Source organism: Liolophura sinensis, chromosome 8 (genome assembly GCF_032854445.1).
Source record: "Liolophura sinensis isolate JHLJ2023 chromosome 8, CUHK_Ljap_v2, whole genome shotgun sequence".
Classification (NCBI taxonomy): Eukaryota; Metazoa; Mollusca; class Polyplacophora; order Chitonida; family Chitonidae; genus Liolophura; species Liolophura sinensis.
This window is the reverse complement of record NC_088302.1, coordinates 28,772,421-28,792,847: the sequence shown is the minus strand read 5'-3', so window position 1 is coordinate 28,792,847 and position 20,427 is coordinate 28,772,421. Positions and strand designations below refer to the sequence as shown.

Below are 20,427 nucleotides of genomic sequence, written 5' to 3'. Positions count from 1 at the left end.
TTAGGGACGTTGTGAGCGAAAGGTAATGGCCTTTTCATACCAATTGGCCAATAAAATGACAAAACATTTTGATTATTATGCAAGGGTAACAAGGGATGATCCAAGATTACCCTTTTTGAAGTCCTTCACGTGACCTGACTATAAAGAGACTTGGAGCTGAACTTGGCTTTTACTCAAAATCTGTACCCCTCGATAAGAGTCAGCCAGCAGAGTGAGCTCTACAACAATTATACTAATATAACTATACATGGCTCAGTTGGTAGAGCGTTCGCTTCAGCGCTCAAGATCCAGGGTCAATCCTGGATCGTATAAATATAATGGCTTGGTTGAAGCTTCTTACTTGCCCTCGGTAAGTCATCTCTGTGAAGCCGCACCAGATGGAAATCCATCCTGCAACAAGGAGGCACATTACACGTACATGCACTCTAAGGACTCTTTCGTTGTCATATGACTGAAAAATTGTTAAGTATGACGTTAAACCCCAAGCACTCACTCGCTCATATAACTGTACGGACTGCAATGTACCAGTTCAGAAATGGATTACATATACAGTTGGTTATAATACTGATCGGAGAAGCCCAGTTCATAGTGTACATTTGTCTTACCAAGAAAATACACAAAAGTAATTATTTTCAGGCCATTTTTCGATATATCTTGAGAACAGTATTATTTTCTAAGTTTTGTTAGCTTACTAAATGATGCCAAGTTAGTTCATTAGAAATGGTTGATTTCCAAAATCTATACTGTATACAAATAGAGAGATTCTTGATTTATAGAAGTGATATGATTACACATCACTTAATAAATGCTTGTAATAGCACACCAAATATTCAGCAACAAAACAAAAAATAAACGAAAATAACAGAGATTGGTTGATCTTGGTTTGATGACGTAACTCGTTATACTGTACAAAATATGATAACATAAAAATAATTTTGATTGAAAAACATGCTTGCTTTATTCGGAGAAGTGCAATGAGCATTTAATTTATATAGAAATATCCAGATCTTTATAAACAGAGCTGTCCCAAAATGTGCATTTCTTGTGTTGATGTTGATATTCATGCAGAAACAAGCATATGTAAATAGTGTTGACAGTCATGAAAAAACATTGATGAGAGAATAACATATACTGGCAGAACCATTCTTTGTTAAATGCATGAAAAGCAAAACTGTAGCTGTCACAGAATGAATCAAATTGTTCAAAGGTGCTCCATATGGTAAACTACTACAAACATAATATGCTGCATAGGATGAGAATCATGGCTTCTGTAGCTAATGGACATGAACAGAGAATAGATTGATACTTTGCTGTTGTTGGTCAGTAGGCGCAAGAGTGAAGAACTTGAACTTGATACCCCATCACCAGGCCAGTCGTTCAGGAGACATGCTTTTACAATAAGCCATACCCTGGGGAAAAGCTGACGGCTCAACGTACATGTCTACATACTTCTACTTGCGCATGTGAAATGCAAAAACTGTTACAAATACAGTATTAATATACAGTAAATATAAATACGCAAACTGCTGAATTATAAAAAAGATGAGTTCCACTGGGAGGGGTTTGAAGCAAACACAACATATTTTCTGGTACAACATGTTGTTTCTATGTTAAGGCCATTTTATACAATATGTAAATTAAGTGAAGAAAATAGTTTATCATCCAATCACTGGTGATTTACAAAACTAGGAGTAGTGTGAAGTGTCATGGTTTGTTATTTTTGCTGCCAGGCAAAGCGAATTTTGCTTCCATGCTTTGAAAAACATGTGGAGCTAGGCTTTGTATTGATTGAAATGAAGGGAATTTATATCAGGCTAATTTCCATTGATTTTTTTGTTGCCATGTCATCAGAGAAAACAAAAAATAGCCAGGCATTATGAAAAGAGTAAAAAGTAAACCCCACACTGTTGGAAATGTCAAATTGTGATGCATATTTTGTGTGTGGCCAATTACCATTTATTAGAGCTGGCCTAATATCTGAGCACTCCAAACTTATTAAAGCCAACTTGATAGAGAAGATCTAGTTTTCAGTTTATATGAATTTATTGAATATTGTAACCAGATTTTTCTTGTTTTGCCTTTTTTTTTGCCTTTTTTTTTCACACAAACTACAAGAATTCAAATGAAAAGAAATGAAATGAATTTGCGATTGAGAGGAAAGGCATATGGATTCTGAGTGTAAAATACAATGATAAAAATACTACAACAAATGCCGTGATGAATTTACATGTAGCGCATAAGAATCAAGCCAAATGTCCATGGAGGCATGATTGCAACTGGCTAGCCTACCCTGCAGGCATTCCAGTCACCTGTACAACACCTTACAGATAACACCTATACACGTGTAGTGATGTACTCACAGTGGTGAATTCACAGAGTCTATGGAATAATTTGTGTTGCGATCTATTATCACCTGTAACTCTAGACGCAAACTCTAATGGACCTGTGTTTTTGCATTGTATATACACAGTACATTTTTTATTTGAAATTCTAATGGTTTAAAATTTACCCGACACCTCAGCTCTAAAATGTTAATCTTAGGACAGAGTTTAGTTTTTAAATTTTGGATTCAGTGCTTGAGTTATTGAACACCTACACACTTGAGATGTGGATATAATATTCACCGAATACTTTTCAAGGTTTCTATGGTACTTCATCTGTCGAGTCTTGTCAGTTGCAAAAAGTATTGCGTGTCACTTAATGAGCATGTGTATTTTGTCTTTAACTGTGATGTGACATACACTTACATTGTAGATGTATGTGGATGTCACTTCATGAACATGTGTATTTTGTCTTTAACTGTCTAGTGTGACATACACTTACATTGTAGATGTATGTGGATGTCACTTCATGAACATGTGTATGTTGTCTTTAACTGTCTGGTGTGACATACACTTACATTGTAGATGTATGTGGATGTCACTTCATGAACATGTGTATGTTGTCTTTAACTGTCTAGTGTGACATACACTTACATTGTAGATGGAACTTTAATGGATATTTAATTCTTACTATTTGTTATAGAGAAAGACATTGATCTCCATTATTACATTCTGGCTAAATTTGCTGTCTTGAATGGAATCCTTGAGAAATACAGATTCCAAAAACAGAAAAGCGTTTTGCCCATTAGGAATGAATTTCTCTCATACTGCATTGCACTTAGCACAGATTCATGTAACAGAGAAACAGACTGTTGAGTGCATGAAGAAGCTGAAAAGATTGATTTTATCACCGAAAAAAATGCCGAAAGCTTCGACAAAAATGGATGATTTCCAGCTTGACATTTGATAGTTTGTTTTTTTTTTCTCTTCAGAGGAAAATCAAATGAAGACACTATTGTAAGTTGTAGAGCCAATACTGGCTCATGTTTTCATTCACTGCAGCTATCGAAACTAGCATTAACTCGATTTGAGGATTTTTGTTTTTTCAGTTTTTGTGATAGGGTTCACAATAAATGATGATGTAAATTCATAAATTTACATTCATAATTAATTTATACATGTGGCCGTTTTGGGTTTGGACAATTAGACAACGGACTAAAACGTACCTTTGTATATAATACATGTACTGCTGTCACTTCTAATCCCTGCTGTATTGAACAACTATTACATTTACATTGTAGATAAATGTCAAAATTCTCGTTAGGTAAGCAACAAAGAATTTGACAAATTTTCTTCAAGGTGTGGGACTCACATTGTTGTTAGTGACAGCTGTGCCTGCGTCTGGTAACCTTGGAAACAGGTTATTTTCAAAAAAAAAAAAAAGAGACGTGTCTGCATGACTGTATGCTTGTCAACAGTAACAACGGTATCTATGCATTAAGAACCTTGGGCCCAGTTTTACGAAGCTCTCTTATCGTTACAAGCTTATGAGAACTACCATGACGACGTAATACCTACAGTGCAGGTTGCCGTTGAAGTTAAGTGAATGTAACGTTAAAAATGCTTCGTGAAACCAGGCCCAGATGTGATAAAAGAATGGCAAAACTCTTATGCCAATTAAATCCATTTATCAATCATAATCATGTTAAATAATCAATATGTGGTGTATTAAAGTTTCCAGGTATATCAGACTTATGGATATCAGTGATAATGCCTGGTATCATCTATAGCAGTGGATAATGCCGGGTGTCACCTATAGCAATTGATAATGCTGGGTGTCACCTATAGCAATTGATAATGCTGGGTGTCACCTATAGCAGTGGATAATGCCGGGTGTCGCCTATAGCAATTGATAATGCTGGGTGTCACCTATAGCAATGGATAATGCTGGGTGTCACCTATAGCAATGGATAATGCTGGGTGTCACCTATAGCAATTGATAATGCTGGATGTCACCTATGGCAGATGTCCAAAGTCTCAATGTTATCAAACAGGATTTAGCCTGAATACAACCACAAGGACTGATACATACATATGCATGTGTATTGTTTCAATAATCATCTGTGCAAATGTCCTTGTTGGAATGTACCATGCCTTGTACATGTATATTGTAACATGCATGTATTGAAGAGTGTTTAGCTTGCATTTTTGTGCCACTATTCCCCTCCCCCCCCCCCCCCCCCCCCCCCCCCCCCCCCCCCGTTTTCATCACATTTATAAAACATTTTTTTTTTATACCGGGAATGATATCATGTGATTGAGTGCAATGTTCTCTTGTTTGTGTTGATTTCATGTCATTGAGTGCAGTGTTCCCTCGTTTGTGTTGATTTCATGTGATTGAGTGCAGTGTCCCCTCATTTGTGTTGATTTCATGTGATTAAGTGCAATATTCCCTCATTTATGTTGAACATTTGGCTTGTTATAAGCAATTCATTTTGTAGCTCTATGCCACAAAGGTTACATTCATTATATTATGAATATTAAATTGTTTGAAACGATATGTCATAGTTAATATGTACATGTTGCTTAAAAATGCCTTGCCCGCAAGTTTTGAACATATACCATGCTTTGATATACTTGCATTTTGATTATATATTTGATGACGCAAAACGATTCAAACAAGGTGGACATGGAATTAATAAATTTGACTAAACAGCTCTTTTACCATGTATGCATCAACAAGATGGTCTACGCATAAAATCATTAGTAAAAGATTAATTCAAAGATTTCATATTTAGAGCTAATCGTCTGTGGCATTCGTGGTATAATTGGACACCAACATGCACGTTCCAGTCTACACAGATGTACCTCAGTTTTAGTATTTATAAGTATATACCCCAAAATTTTCAGATTAACCCATTACGTCATTTTTTCTGTTTCCACATTTGGTGAAGGGAACTTGACTCGGTATTGCACTGAACATAACCCATATTCATCCATTTGAGTGGTTCAGCCACTTTGTTGATTTAACAACATAAACTTTTTTTTTTTTTGGTATACTCAACATATTTACACATACAGTTAAACACTTAAAAGTCCTACTGCCTCTATATGGTCACCTACACTTGTGTTGCGTTGGTTTCGGACGTATTCGACTCTACGACAGTGTTCTTTGCAGTTGCCTCTGTTCTGTGAAACCAGGACTCCCGAATGTTCTCAAACAGTTTGTGCGTTGTTTTGTTGATGGCGCCATCCATACACAGGAAGAGGTAAGGGTAAATGATGATCTGCAATGCAGACAGGGCTGTCGTACATGTGACCCCATTAATGTACGCAGAAAGGGAGATGACCCCATGGAGCAGCTCCGTTATGTACACAGGTAACACGCAGCACAGGTAAGCTATCACTAACAACACACAGAACCGAATCTGTCTCACTCTGTCCTGAAGGTGCCTCTCTCCGCTGCTTTTGCGTTTTTCAAATTGCTGTGAGAGAAATGTTAGATTGGGAATTTGATTGGCTACTTCCAGCGTGTCAGTTTCAGCGGCCTCCTGAATGCTCGGCAGAGAAATTTTGGAATCTTTAATGACACTGCCATTGAGGTCTTTCTTGGCCTGTTCTCCGAGGTTCTGTTCACTAGAGAAGGGAAAGTTGCCTCCATGGACCTTGGGATTCTCCAGCTGGGCCTGTAATGCCATCACATCCACAGAAAACTTCCTTACATAATTGTACTGTAACGCCTTTGCCTGGGGGTCAGTATTGGTACCCGTGTTACCAATCTGACAGATAGTGTGACGCCTGCGGTTGAGCAGATTGGCCAAGTTGACCTGCAGACTTGACCTCCTCTTTGACGCTGAAGGTGTTGTTTCGCTTTCACCATTATTTCCTCCCTGTGTGATGCCAGCATGCTGCCTGTTTGGGCGTGGGCTAGGCGTAGACGCCCTGGACATACTCTCAACCTGGTGTGGCTCTACAGGCTCCTGTATCGTGGGTAGGCATGCTGACAACTCCCCCTGGGTGTCGGATTCTTCTGACGCGATGTCATCCGTGTTGACCGTAGGGATCTTGGTTGTCAAAAGTACTGCCAGCACAAACAGCATGATCAAGCTGTGAAATGTGAGGAGGATGACCTTAAATTGGAACGATGGTGTGTTCATCATCAGGTGTAAGAGCACTCCGTGGCTACCATATTCCCGACACACTGACACCACCCCGTATGTGACGGCGGTAAGAAAACTCAGCACCCAGTTTCCAACCAGCAACAGAAATAACAGTCTCTGGTGGAAAATTTTCCTGTCGCGATAAATGACACATGTGAGATTCTTGACGCTGATAAGGAGAATACTAAAGACGTTAACAGTTAATAAAAGAAGGTAGAGACTGTGGCACGTGAACTTCACATCAGCCAGCACTGTACCACAGTTATAATATTTCAACAACTGATATATCTCCATTGGCACCCACACACAGGCAAACAACAGGTTAGCGACCAGTACACTGGCAAACAAGGAGTAGCGGAGCTTCCGTGTTGACTTGGACGCACACAGCGCCACGAAGATAGTCATGCTGGCTGCCGCTCCAAAAACGGCAGAGATCAACAAGCTTGTGACGGAGAGCACGACTGTATAAGACTCCACAAGGGGAGTTGAAGCTGTAATGTTCACCTCCATTATTCCCGGACTCTCTGTCCTCACGGCTTAATGACACTGATAACAACAGGGGGCGCACAGCAGTGTCAGAGCCTTTGGTTGTCTGCACATGCGGTGTCAAATTAATTCCATGGAGAGTCCAATTTGCTATGCAGACAGACACCCGAAGAGGCGATGTGGCGTGGTGGAGGCAATGCGAGGTTTACCCATGTGACATGTGGCCCGTCCCTGCATTGTGGCTGTGTGCAATACGGCAGGTCAGCCTCTTATGACAGGCCACAGACTGTTAGCTTTGGCACTCTCAGCTTGCTTATGGGTAGTGGAGCTTTCAAAGAGCCGAGATGCCCTCCTATCAGTACGTGCAGTTCTCACCGCTCACCGCTGCCACTTCTTGTGACTATGTGGTGTCAAGGCCCCAGGGATAGGCTGGGCAGGAAACGGTTGCTATCCATCTGTCCATCGCAACCACGCAGACCCCAAGATCAAATCAAGCCTCACTAGCACGCTGCTCCGTTAGCTCATCTCAAATCAAGGGGGTAAAACAAAGAGGCGAAGACTAAAAGCCAAAGTGGCAGACACTGTGAGAAAAAAAAAAAAAAATAGAGAATAAAAGGCTATGAGCATTTAGAAATATCAATGTATTGATGGATGACAAGTGTACCTTTTAGCTTGTATGCACCAGTCCCTGTGGGCAAATAGATCTGGATGCGTGTAGATAGTCATGTCAATAGACACAATGGGTGGCAGGGTGACATTTACGTACAGCTAGCTGCCTCCCACAGACCCGCCTAATAAGGCTCAATCTCTTCATCAAACTGGAATTATATAGCAAAGGCAGTGCAAGTGGGTTAGAACCTTTGAGAATTTCTGGGAATAAACTAAGCTGTCCAGAATACTGATAGGACGGCAGTGCCCTTCCTTGGGGCTACTTAAGAGAAGGAGGAATGGATTTAAGGTGGCTGGCCTTTATGAGATTTGGAGAATAAACCAGTAATAAATGCCAAGGCTCTGAGAATCTGTCTTAATTCTTTGTTTAAATGTGTCCCATGGCGTAGAGACCAACTGTTGATGACCTGGTCTCCCATATGTTCTACTCACCTCACCCCCCCCCCTCCTTCCCCTCCGTACCCCACCTATTCTGTGGGTTTCAGAGCGAAAACTACAAACAGATTATTGTTGTTAAGCCCATCACAAGGGTAGGGCAGGTCCATGAGAGAAGCACAGCTTGTATGTATGGACAGTCAGCTATATTGTCTGCATCATCTGTGTCCGTGCGTTAATGTAATGTAAGAACTAGACAATGGAATAGTCCGGCAGACATATATGTACACCCATGATGGTTATCCTTTATTGTAAACCATAGATGACTCTGCGGGTCAATATTTTATCACCTGCAGGTCCTATTGAGAATATGATATTGGCCTGCTCAAAATTTATCGTTCAGGCAATTGTCCTATTTACCTAGTATCTAGCACAGCAGTGTGTTTAACCCCCTTTTGCTGTACAATGTATACACTGTTGAACCACAAAGTGGAAGTGTACACGTTTTAAACATCAGAAAACGGCTTGTCACTTCTGATTTTTGTTCGCTGTACAGAAATGTTAGAAAGTAACAAATACCCTGTTTGGAAGGAGTATGAAATATGATCTTTCAGAATGTTCATGAAATATTATCTTTCATAGGGATCATGAAATATGATCTTTCATAGGGATCATGAAATATTATCTTTCATAGGGATCATTAAATATGATCTTTCAGAAGGATCATTAAATATGAGCTTTCACATGGTGTATGCTTAACTTATAGGGGTGTCAGTTTGCTATAACATAATATGGTATTCTTTACATTTTGTTCTGGGGTAATTGTTTTCTCTCCTGGTTTGCATTGTATTTTGTTCTTGCCTGGTTTGTATTGTAATTTGTTCTCTCCTGGTTTGTATTGTAATTTGTGATGGGAACAGTTTTTACCACATCCAGCATTAGAAGAAGGAGAAGTGCAGACAAGTAAAATACTGAGTAACATAAAAAAGATGATGGATTTGAGGTTATAAATCGGCCAATAATTACTTTTTTCATTAAACAGAGCTTGACTATGAACTGATGCTCTAAAGCAAATTAGCTTGGCGTTGTCTGTTTGCCTCACTTCGTAGCATAATACATTGTTCTTGCAGTTGTCAAACTTCATTAACTCTACAAAGAGACGTGGGCTGCACAGCCCAGTTGTTCAAAACTGTATTAGCTAATACCGGTATTAAGTCATATTTCATGTTTAAAATTTTAGCCAAACTCAGCGGCCAATGCAGTCCTCCAGGGTCAAAGTATAACAGCAGCAGTTTTACTTTATATTTAGTGCAATGTTACACAATTTTTTTAGGCTAAGTACAAAATTGAAGGCTTAAAGTCAAATACGGCATTAAGTCTTAAACCGGTTTTGAACAACCTGGCTCAGAACATTATGTACGCAATCACCACCGATGCACTACACAGTATATCATAATCTGTCATTAATTCATACTATGGAACTCTGATCTCAAACTGTTTTATGTCACATCTGGAGTAAACCATTAAAACAGCGGCTTTACACTTTCTTACACTGATAGAATTCATCTGGTCAATTACACAACATGTCAGAATTGCAGCTGGAGAGATTTTCCGATTTCCAGAGTTTTATTGTAAAAAAAAAAATGAGTGTTCAATAAACAAAATTACAAAAATTAGGTGCTCTGCATTTTGAATCCCTGAAACATTGATGCCACTTCAAAACCAGATTTCTCTTAAAAACATATTTTATATGTTCCAGTACAAAAACACACTTCTTCATTCCTTTATTTTCTGCATAAATTTTATAGACTGTTAGATGAAATACATGCAAAAAAAACCAAAAAAACTTCAATTACTGTATGTGTGCAGCTGGAATGCAATTCTTTGAACTGTGGAAGTGTTGAAGGTTTGTTTCTACAACAAAATATGAATCTTAAGAGCAAAAAAAAACCTATTACTGGTGTGGGATTAGAGTAAAGGTCCCTATTCCTCCTGTACCTAGAAGTATACAGTACCACCATTCATATATAGTTCTGGGAAATGCCCTGTACAGGTGTATATAGATCTGCAGTCTGATGGCCACCCTCAGGGCCAGCCTTACACAAACCTGCTGCCCTCATGTGGGCGAGTCCTGCAGTATGGAGGCTTACATAGTTAGCACAGGAAACCCTAGGCATACCACTGTTACTAGTTATCAGAGGGCATCAGGAGATCAGGGAGTTGACCCATGCACTCATTTCACATTGATATTGTATGTAATACATAACACGCATAATCTTAAACACTGTTAAGAATAATATGATTTTTAACATTTCAGCAATGCAGTGCATTGTTCATAGTTATATACTGCCCTGTCTGAAATGTAATAAAGTGATAGCAAAGGTTCGAGACCAGTAACAATTTATACATTGTTTATGTTTATGGCACATCAGTGTGTATCAAACATTATTATATTATATCATCATTATGCAACAGCTGTAAATTTTATATTGGTATTGGAAAGACAGCCTGGAGCTGATTGGTCAGTTACTTGTGATAAACCACCAATGTGTATATTCGCTGACTGTATGAACCTTTACAGAATGTCAGAGCACACGTCTTTTATTTTCTTTTTCTTTTCTTTTTTTTTTACGCCCTTAAACTTGTTACTTTTCTCTTGAACAGCAGGCCTATACTAAAGTGAAATACTCCAGTAACTCATATTTTGTGTGATTTAATAATAATAATAATAATTGCATGATTGTTTAAAAATATTAATTATCATTGAAATGAAGAATAATGCATCCCTGCAGTAATGTTCTGCATCAAATGCAGCAAAATTAGATTTGTGCTTAATCCATATTGGAGAAGTGAAAAAAGTAGGGTATATTTGAGGAGGTGATAACCATATGCCGTATGCATGTGGCAGATTGTATCTGTCGTCTGCACAATAGTGTGCATGGCTACATCCCAGGCTACCTCTGAGACAAACAGGCTTACATCCTCTAGCCTGAATGTTACAGCTTAGCTGATCAGTGGGTGCATTGGCATCTTCAGTCTATTATAACACATGCAGTGACCGAGGCCACATTAAGGCTGACTTGCATTGTACAAGCTTGCATTATAACTCATATTACACCATACCAGCAGTTAAAAATTCTAGTGTCAAGGTTTAGCCAAAGGAAACCAGATGCAATTATGTGCCTTGTGTAATCAGAATTGTGTACTTATCTCAGTTGGTGTAAACGAGAAAGAGGGAGAGTTATGTGAAAATCTGCTATGCGGTAGAGTTTGACTGAAGGCGTGTTTACCTGGCTGTCTCACTGCAGTCTTACCTGGCTCAGGTGTCGTGGGTAGGGGTGGGTATCTCCTTCACAATGGGCCCTTAATCATTAGATCAGTGGGACTTTTGTGAATACGGTCCTGTCGTGTTATTAGAAGGTTTTAGTCCATAGCCTCCTCACTAGTCTCGCATGTCTGGGTAGCACCCTGGTCCAGCTTCTTCTCAACAACCTGTGTCCATGCCACGGCTGTATATTTACCGATTGGCCGAGAGCGCAGACTGACTGAAGAGCTGTGCTTAATGTATGCTTTCTCAGGGAGAAGTGACTTGACCAATGAGCGAGTGGCATAAATGAGGCTGTGATAGAAGACAGCCTTCAAGCACGAAGGCTCCAGATCGCAAGAGCTAGCTGGCATGCAGCTTCTGTACCCAGCACAGTGTTTATCTAAAGGGTAAATCTTCTGTGTGATGGAGGCACTTGCCTTGTCACCCCTCAGTGACCTAACCAGGGAGGGTCGAGCTGTCTCGAGGGATAATTAACATGTCTTCGTTTGACAGCTAGAAGAATAAAATTGACAAGAAAAAAAATCAAAAAAAATTTACACGACAAATGGGAAGACTGTTGTTTGTTTGGATTTGCATGGCCAGCTGGCTGTCTGCGGACACTCCGACGGCAGATTTCCCACTGCTGGTGTTTCCCAGACCATTTACCTCTTTACCACAGCGGTCTCTGTTAAACAACCCTTGCTACTTAAACATTTGCGTGTGTCTGACAGGAGGAGATTACTGTAACTCCTCAACCTTTTCACATGTTTACATCTTGTATGTTTTGGTCTTGTATTTTCCAAGTGCTATTAATTGCCTGGACAGCCAAGAAAAATATCAAGTGTTTCACAGTACAATGATCTGTATCAGCGCTGTCAATCTAGCCAGTGTACCGGTGTAGAATATGATAGTTGCAGTTTTCTGGTGCGTTTATTTCCGTGTGCCATTTTGAATTTAGAAGATGCATTTTGCACATTAAACATGTTGAATTTCTGTGCTTACTAGTACACATTCCACATGCATAGTATTTTAATAACCAGCTAGCAATGGGTAGATATACGTGGATGTTGAAGTTTCCTTTTTTCCTCACACATATCAGTAATGTGCATTTCCGCTTCATTAACATGTATAGTCTTGTAATGTTTATGAGAAATCATTGTGGTATAAGTTTAGTTGAAAAGAGGTAATATAACAGCTTTTGTGTAGCCCATCTACAGCTGAACATAGATTGAGTAAGTCATTTATGGTCAGTTTAATGCCTACCATTGCATTTTGGGACCTCATGACCGTCTATAATTTTTCATGGATGTTCTCAAAAGAACAGTAAAGTGACATGGTCATGGTTGTACAAAGAAGAAATATATTTTCACTTATGTGACATGTATTAAAATATATTTGCAAGGGAAAAATGAGAGGGGCTCCTGTGGCTCAGTGGTTAGAGCGCTAATGCAACGTAATGACCCAGAAGCCTGTCACCAATGCAGTTGCTATGAGTTCAGGTCCAGCTCATGCTGGCTTCCTCTCCAGCAGTATATGTGAAGGTCTTCCAGCAACCTGCGAATGGTCGGGGGTTTTCCCCTGGGCTCTGCCTGGTTTCGTCCCACTGTAATGCTGGCTGCCATCGTATGAGTGAAATATTCTTGAGTACAGCGTAAAACAGCAATCAGTGAAATAAATAAATAAAAATTAGATTTTTGTTATCTCAAATTAAGTTAAAGCCTGTCAGGTTTTAACAGATGGGGCTGTAGGTTCTAATCATGCAGATATAGCTTTTACAGTTGGGGCTTAAAGTGAGTAGGTTTGCCTGATTTTTTGAAAGAGGGTTTTTTGTTGTACTCAAGGCAATCTGATATCCTCCATCCATAAACTTGACTTCCATCGTGTGTGTGAAAAAATTTTGGCGACAGCATTAAACAGCAGTTCAATCAAAGTCAGTTTTATTTCCCAGGTTTTCCACAGTGGCATTGATAATGGTGTCATACAGTATTCTAGCAAGAGATCTTTATTTGTACTGCAGGATGCAGTTTAACTAAGAGATTATTTTCATGTGATACGTGAACTGTTAATAAATCTTACTCCGTAGAGCGCATGTGTCGCTCTCTAAGCTCCCGTTACATCACTACCACCACTAGACAATATTGACCTTTGTAGTCTGTCACGTCTGTATTCTCATTTAGGCTTAGCCTCACCACTGGTGTCCTTGCACGGGCCTATAATCAGAATTCATCAATAAAATAGTGTCAGGTGATTGTTACGATCACGTTGAACATAATTTAGATAAAGAGAAGGCATGTGCATCAAGTATTAACAGAAAGTAAAGTTGAGACAGAGATTTTGTGTATTGTGACATCACTTCCTGCCTCAACACTGTGACCCTAATGAACTCGACATCGTTCAAGATTTCTGTACAAAACTTGCTAGTAGTGGCACTGATGTAAAGCGAATGTAGAGACCCACGCATGCGCTGCATGGAGTATGTGTTTAAATATGGCTGTTTGTGTTACGCATACCACTGGCGTCGCTGTTTTTTTAATCCATTATATCCTGATTGGCAATGTTTTCACAAAGCTGTTGTAAATCTACGATAATCACGTATATAGGACAATGGTACGTTAATAGTGAATATCGTACGACAAATGTACAATAAAAAAATGTTGTAAGCCACATGGTGAAACTGGGCCCTGTCCTTGCAGTCTAGTTCGTTAGGTATAAATTGAAATGATGCAAACGTAAACATATATGTAGTACTAAAATCTGATATTTTCTTCTAGCAGTCTCAAGGGGTTGCTTAATCAAGACATCAATCAACGGATCAGTCAGTTAACCCATTTTGCAGGAAAGTTATACTGATGGTGGGAGCCTGACTGACCTACATATTACAACCCTCAGGGCAACCTTAAGCAAATGATATGCACTTGGCCATCAAGTGAAATGCAGCTGCCAATGGTTTTCTGGATAAAAGCCTTTGTGTAACGAGTCAATTCCTGCCTCGGGTTAGACATAGCCATTGTACATTGGTATCCTGTATCCTGTTTTGCATCCTACAAAAATAAAGGCAGGGGTTCACATGGAGTCAAAAACATTTTGCTCCCAGAAGATACCCATGACTGCACTACATGCATTTTTATGGAGGCAGTACGTCCTCTTCATCCTTCTTGTTGAAGACTTCCCATGGATCGTAGAGGAATTTTCCCCTCGTGGCCAAAATCAAATGAAATCAATCATCGCGAACTGATGAAGTCAGGACACTCTAAGCTTGCTTTACCAGCAAATTGTTTTTATTGGGCCTTTCCAGGCAGTCTAACAGAGCTGTTCATTGATATGACAGCCAGAGGCCAGCACAAAAGTGATGTCTTGGCCCAGAGTGGGAACCTCCCACCCTCCCTCCCCTGCAAACACCAGAGCATTAGATTAACTCTATTTCCTGTCTAACTGACCATGCTTGTATTGCATTCGGTGTCGATACTTCCTGAATGGCTCTGGATGGCGACGTACTTCTGGCTAAGGACCTCGCAATTCTTCAGCACATTCTTTTCTTGACAACCTATTACTTATGTCCGAATCTAAAATCGATATAGTCATGTGGTGCAATTTCTGTGCGATTTTCTTTCTCGTCCTTATCTCTGCTGCTCGTCTCTGTTGACACGTCATTGCTGCATGTTCCAGAAGAACCTGACACGCTCTCGACTGCATAGATCGTAGATCACAGTCCAGTCGTTAATTGTTAGGCTGTTCAAGGGTTACTTTTGTCAGGGTTATGTTACACAGACATCTTGGATGGACAGCCATTGTGTGATAGGTGAACCAGACCAGTGGTGTTTTGAAGTGTCTGTTTAGAGACAGCTCTCATCTGTAATACATGATCAGGTAGCTTGTTGGTAGAGATTGTGGGTTGCCTGTGGCATCTTCCAAGTCCAGCACGATTTTGTCCTCACATATCCACCTACTCTGCTGTTGCTGACGTTAGACCATTCATGATTTTAAGTCAACAACGGGGGACATTGATTCCTTATATTTCCAGCCGTTTGTTCTTAAATGTTTATTTTTATATTATTGCTCTTTTTCTTGACATTTGCAAAAAGTCACGAATTTTAAGAACTCTTGATATTGGTGTTTGACACAAATCTTCCTGTGAGACCATTCTGACAAGGTGCAAGCGTATATGTCAGATGTAGAGGACCATTGGTTCTAGTCAAACCAGTGTATTTTTCTCGCATCACTCTCTCATATTTACAAGTATATAGGATATATTCCTGAAAAATATAAGTCCAAAGTAATTTTCTCCGTGCAGATTGTCATGAGTTCACTATATTTCGGGTAAAATAAACTAGTACTTCTGTACAGTGCAGAATAACGCAGGTCAGTGGTTTTGAAACACACAGGTCATATAAACTAGTACCTCTGTACACTGCAGAATAACTCAGGTGAAAAGTTCAGTGGATTTGAAATGTGTGGAATTAATGACTCAAGAGACAATACATAATAAATTTCTCCAGGATTCTCAGGTTTTTGCTGGTCTTTTTTCTTATCACCTGCATCTGTACAGTGCAGAATAACGCAGGTCAGTAGTTTTGAAACACACAGGTCATATAAACTAGTATATAAACTAGTACTTCTGTACAGTGCAGAATAACTCAGGTCAGTGGATTTGAAACACACAAGTCATTTAAACTAGTACTTCTGTACAGTGCAGAATAATGCAGGTCAGTGGTTTTGAAACACGCAGGTCATTTAAACTAGTACTTCTGTACACTGCAGAATAACTCAGGTCAGTGGATTTGAAACACACAGGTCATATAAACTAGTACTTCTGTACAGTGCAGAATAACTCAGGTGAAAAGTTCAGTGGATTTGAAATGTGTGGAATTAATGACTCAAGAGAGATCCAGCAATACATAATAAATTTCTCCAGGATTCTCAGGTTTTTGCTGGTCTTTTTATCTGGTCACCTTTGTGAGGTCACATGTGTTTTTCTGTAGGTTAGCAGAAAATGAGTTATTTAGAGACCACTAGAGGAATTTTGTAGACCATTGTACGATCCGAGGTTCGCTCTTTTCTAATCAGTATTCATGGAATCCATGGCACATTTCTTCCCAGGTTGATCAGTGAGATGAGGAAAGAGGGAGTGTGGGTAGGGGTCGAGGGAAGGCGGTGTGTTTCCCTGGGACAAAGATTAATGTGACTCATACATTGCCAGAAGTTTTGAGAACTCTTCTCTCGTAAATTGATCAAGGTTTTGTAATCCTTGTTGGCAACCAGTTGGCATAATGATCGATAAAGTCCTATTGTCTACTTACAGTTGTACAGACATGTATATGTGTAATATGGAATCTCATCAGTGTGTTTAATATTGTGTGTTTTCAGTTCAATCCTTTAAAAAAGTGAACTTTTGTGGTAATATTTCAGTAAATACACATACAGTTCAGCTCAGACTAAAAGTCAGTTGTTTACCCCTTGTAGCGCACTACGAATACTGATTATTGCTCTACTGACGCGTGACAAACTGTCTACTGAGCTGTGTCAGAGACCCTCTGAGGCGCTTAGGATTATTGTTGTAAGGTACGAATAAAATTCCTTATAACGAAGGTGCGGTCATAGTCTGTTCAGTTATGTGAAAATATACTAACCATATACTAGGCGGAAAAATTTATCTTGCAATGTATAACCTATCTGAGCAACAACAAAATCAGTTTGTCAACTTGATTGAAGGTTTAAATATGTGGCTCAGTTGGTAAGCATGCTAGCGCAGCGTAATGACCCAGGAGTCTCCCACCAGTGCGGTTACTGTGAGTTCAAGTCCAGTCCATGCTGGCTTCCTCTACGGCCGTACGTGGGAAAGTCTTCCAGCAACCTGCGGATGGTTGTGGGTTTCCTCTAGGCTCTGCCCGGGTTCCTTCCACCATATTGCTGGCCGCCATCATATAAGTGAAATATTCATGAGTACAGCGTAAAACACCAGTCAAATAAATTAATAAATAAATTAAATACATGTATGTGGTCGAAGTCCTCTACTGGTGTCGATGGTCGGCATAGGCCTGCTAATTTTGATATATATTTATATTATGGAATATAGAACCTTGCCACAGAGATTTCACAGTAAACTCGTTTTCTTGTGAATCAAGCAAGTGCAATACCAGGCACTTCCCGCCGAGGGCATCGCCCCAGCAGAGTCAGACAGCAATCTTGTGTGGCCGTGCCTTTGCATGATCCTTCACGCTCATGTCTTATCATTTGTCACATTTATATAAAGGGGACACCCTTTAACATCATCCATTTATGTTACCGCCAGGATCATGTGAGCCTCATATTAAAGGAACTAAAAGAAAACAACTCAAAACGTGTAAGTCCCGGACGGAATGGGGCATCACCAAGCTGCAGACCTTTCACTGTAGGCTACTTCCGGCTAACCGACACGTAGCCTAGCCACAGCTATTGGTGTTTTCAACAAGTAACCCGAAATGAAGTTTTCAATATTAGCTTACAATAATAATTGTCTACAGACTTGCTAACCGAATTGCCACCGACAAGCCGTACAGAAGAGGGATTTACGCAGAAATAGGGAAATCAGCACCAGCAGTTTTGAGAGATAATTTATTCCTCATGTTTAAGATTTTCAAAACCATACAGTGTGTATCAGTTAATAAAGTTTGATGCTTGTGAGTATTGTTTACTCCAAATGTGCCTATTATTCTTCAATCTTGTAACGCTGGATACTTCTTCCAGGTTTTAGCATGACACTTCTGAGTAGTGTAATTAAGCCTACAATAGTCCGCTATGCTGTTGATGCCTAACACCCATAATATTTTCTTGCACAAGTACAGTAAGCACCAAAACATTGCTGTCCAAACCAAAGAAAACAACAACTGGTAAACATGTTTACCGATAGGCGTATAAGCTATCCGCATCCAGTGAATAGGCATAACAATGCTCAACCACGTTTGTGTGCGACCAGTCATCGTGGACGTATCACTGAATCTGCAGGTGACTGTCTGTCCCAGAGCTCTCCACAGCCACTCTACAAACTGTCCACAGCCACTCTACAAACTGTCTACAAGGCTTCTAGGAATGCGCTAATCTCCTGCCTGGTTTTGACTTTTAGCCTGAGCTGTACTGTATATATATAGACATTACAGTGGGGCTTTAATTCAACTGCTCATTGAGTATATATATATATATATATATATATATATATATATATATATATATATATATATAGATAGATAGATATATTATCTATACATATTATATGTATTACACTATGGCCATTTCCCTTCATTCAATATATGCTGGCTTCCTCGCAGGCCGTATGTGGGAAGGTCTGCCAGCAACCTGCGGATAGTCGTGGATTTCCCCTGTGCTCTGCCCATTTTCTCACCATTGTGCTAGCTTTCTGAGTAAAACACCAATGAAATAAATAAATAAATAAAATTCATTCAACAGATATATACATTGAAGATGTCTTGGCATTTTGACATTTTTTTTTTCTTTTCTTCTCTTTTTTATTTTTGTTTTGTGTCAGTATTCTTAACTGGTTCAGTGTTGTTAATCTTTCAGTTCTGTTCAGTGAATTTCAACTCAGATCAGCCCATTTAAACATTTGCTAACATCTGACTGTGTTTTAGGTATCGTGCACTTCAAAGCACCATTATGGTGGAGTTGATTATGTGCTTGGCGTGGTGTGTTTTATCAAGACACTGCTAATGGTGCCAAATGATTTATGAAGAAGATTGCACCCCGTGCTTGCTTGTGCAACCATGATTTCATAATGTGATTAATCAGTTCTTTAGTGTCTTATTCAAGGTCACAATTTCCTCTAGAGTAGGTGCAGTCTTCAGTGAATACCATTAGGTTATATTGCTGATGGGTTTAATTTCCCATGTTTAACTTCTACAACCCTTCATGTACATCTTCCAATAGATCCTAGAGATCTGAACTAAAGAGCGCTTCATTGGAGCATGTACGATATTAGCTGTAGGCAACCTCGATATATCTTATCCAGCCAGTCTTGCTGATATACCATCGTGCCATAATCAATCAGCATACACATAGACTAGACAGGGCTAGTTTATAGGGGGGTAATAGTCTGTGTTCAACATCTTTAAAAGGGGAAGCCTACACAAATGGAACTCTAACCAAAGTTAGAAGGTGATGGATTCAAGATTTTAAATCAACCGGTAATTACTTTTTAACAGTAACCTTGAACATTAGGTAAGAGAAAGTATGCATGTATATCAGTGTGTATCTTGCAGACGGCCATCTTGGATAGCAGAGTTTTATTGTGGAAATGAGACACTGGCTGCTACACTGCACAGTGAAGTGTACAAAGCATTGTGTCCAGTGTGTGCTCTTGATCCTACAATACATTGCTTAGCAGTATTGCATGTCACCTGCTCTTGTAAAACTTTATTAACACTTCAAGGGAACCAGTGCTCATGGACTTGAATGGTGCGCATGAAGATTATAACTATCACTCATTTGGTATCTTGAATTCTTAGACCATTTCATGTCACAACAAGAGTGAACTACAAACAGAGACAGAGCACTTTGATTATTCTAATTGAACAAAATGATCTATTCAGTCGCATGACTTGTTCAAATATGGCAGTCCTTATAGGTCAGTTGGCTAGAATTTCTGGCTACGAGGGTTTAAATGCAATAACTTTATGTATACATAAAAAATTTCCAAAATTACTTGATGGCCATTTTGAATTCACAAGAGGTTAATAAACTTTCTGCTAGACAAGGTTATAAACCTTTGTTGACCTTGTCTTTTAACAGTTCTGGAATAACGTGGGAATTGGGTATCATTTCTGGATATGGTGATTCAATACTTGTTTTTACTGGATTAATGTCTACCAGTATACCCATAGGAAATACCTGCTTTCCAAGAAATAGCTAATATCAAACAGAATGTCATTTATATTTCTTTTACATGCATCAGTGAAACCTATAATGATGTGTTTTACTTATAAACACTGTACATATATTTGTATGTGTCTAGACATGTTTCGAGCGGGAATTATGTGTGACAGTTATTGGCTAGGAATGGTTTCTTATCCTTGCCAGGTCTGATGCTACATGGATGTTTACACTTATGCAATTAGGGATA

General features: G+C 39.4%; 2 protein-coding genes across 2 annotated transcripts in view; one reads left to right on the top strand and one right to left on the bottom strand.

Annotated features, from left to right (window-relative positions):
- LOC135472560 (arginine--tRNA ligase, cytoplasmic-like) overlaps window positions 1–20,427 on the top strand; it is a 91,385-nt gene that overhangs the window by 44,868 nt on the left and 26,090 nt on the right.
- On the bottom strand, window positions 4,586–11,517 carry LOC135473892 (uncharacterized). Its single transcript, XM_064753826.1, has 2 exons — window positions 11,326–11,517; window positions 4,586–7,548 (listed from the first exon to the last, which is right to left on the bottom strand). The coding sequence occupies exon 2, from the start codon at window positions 6,989–6,991 to the stop codon at window positions 5,441–5,443; it is 1,551 nt and encodes a 516-aa protein (XP_064609896.1). The 5' UTR covers window positions 6,992–7,548; window positions 11,326–11,517; the 3' UTR covers window positions 4,586–5,440.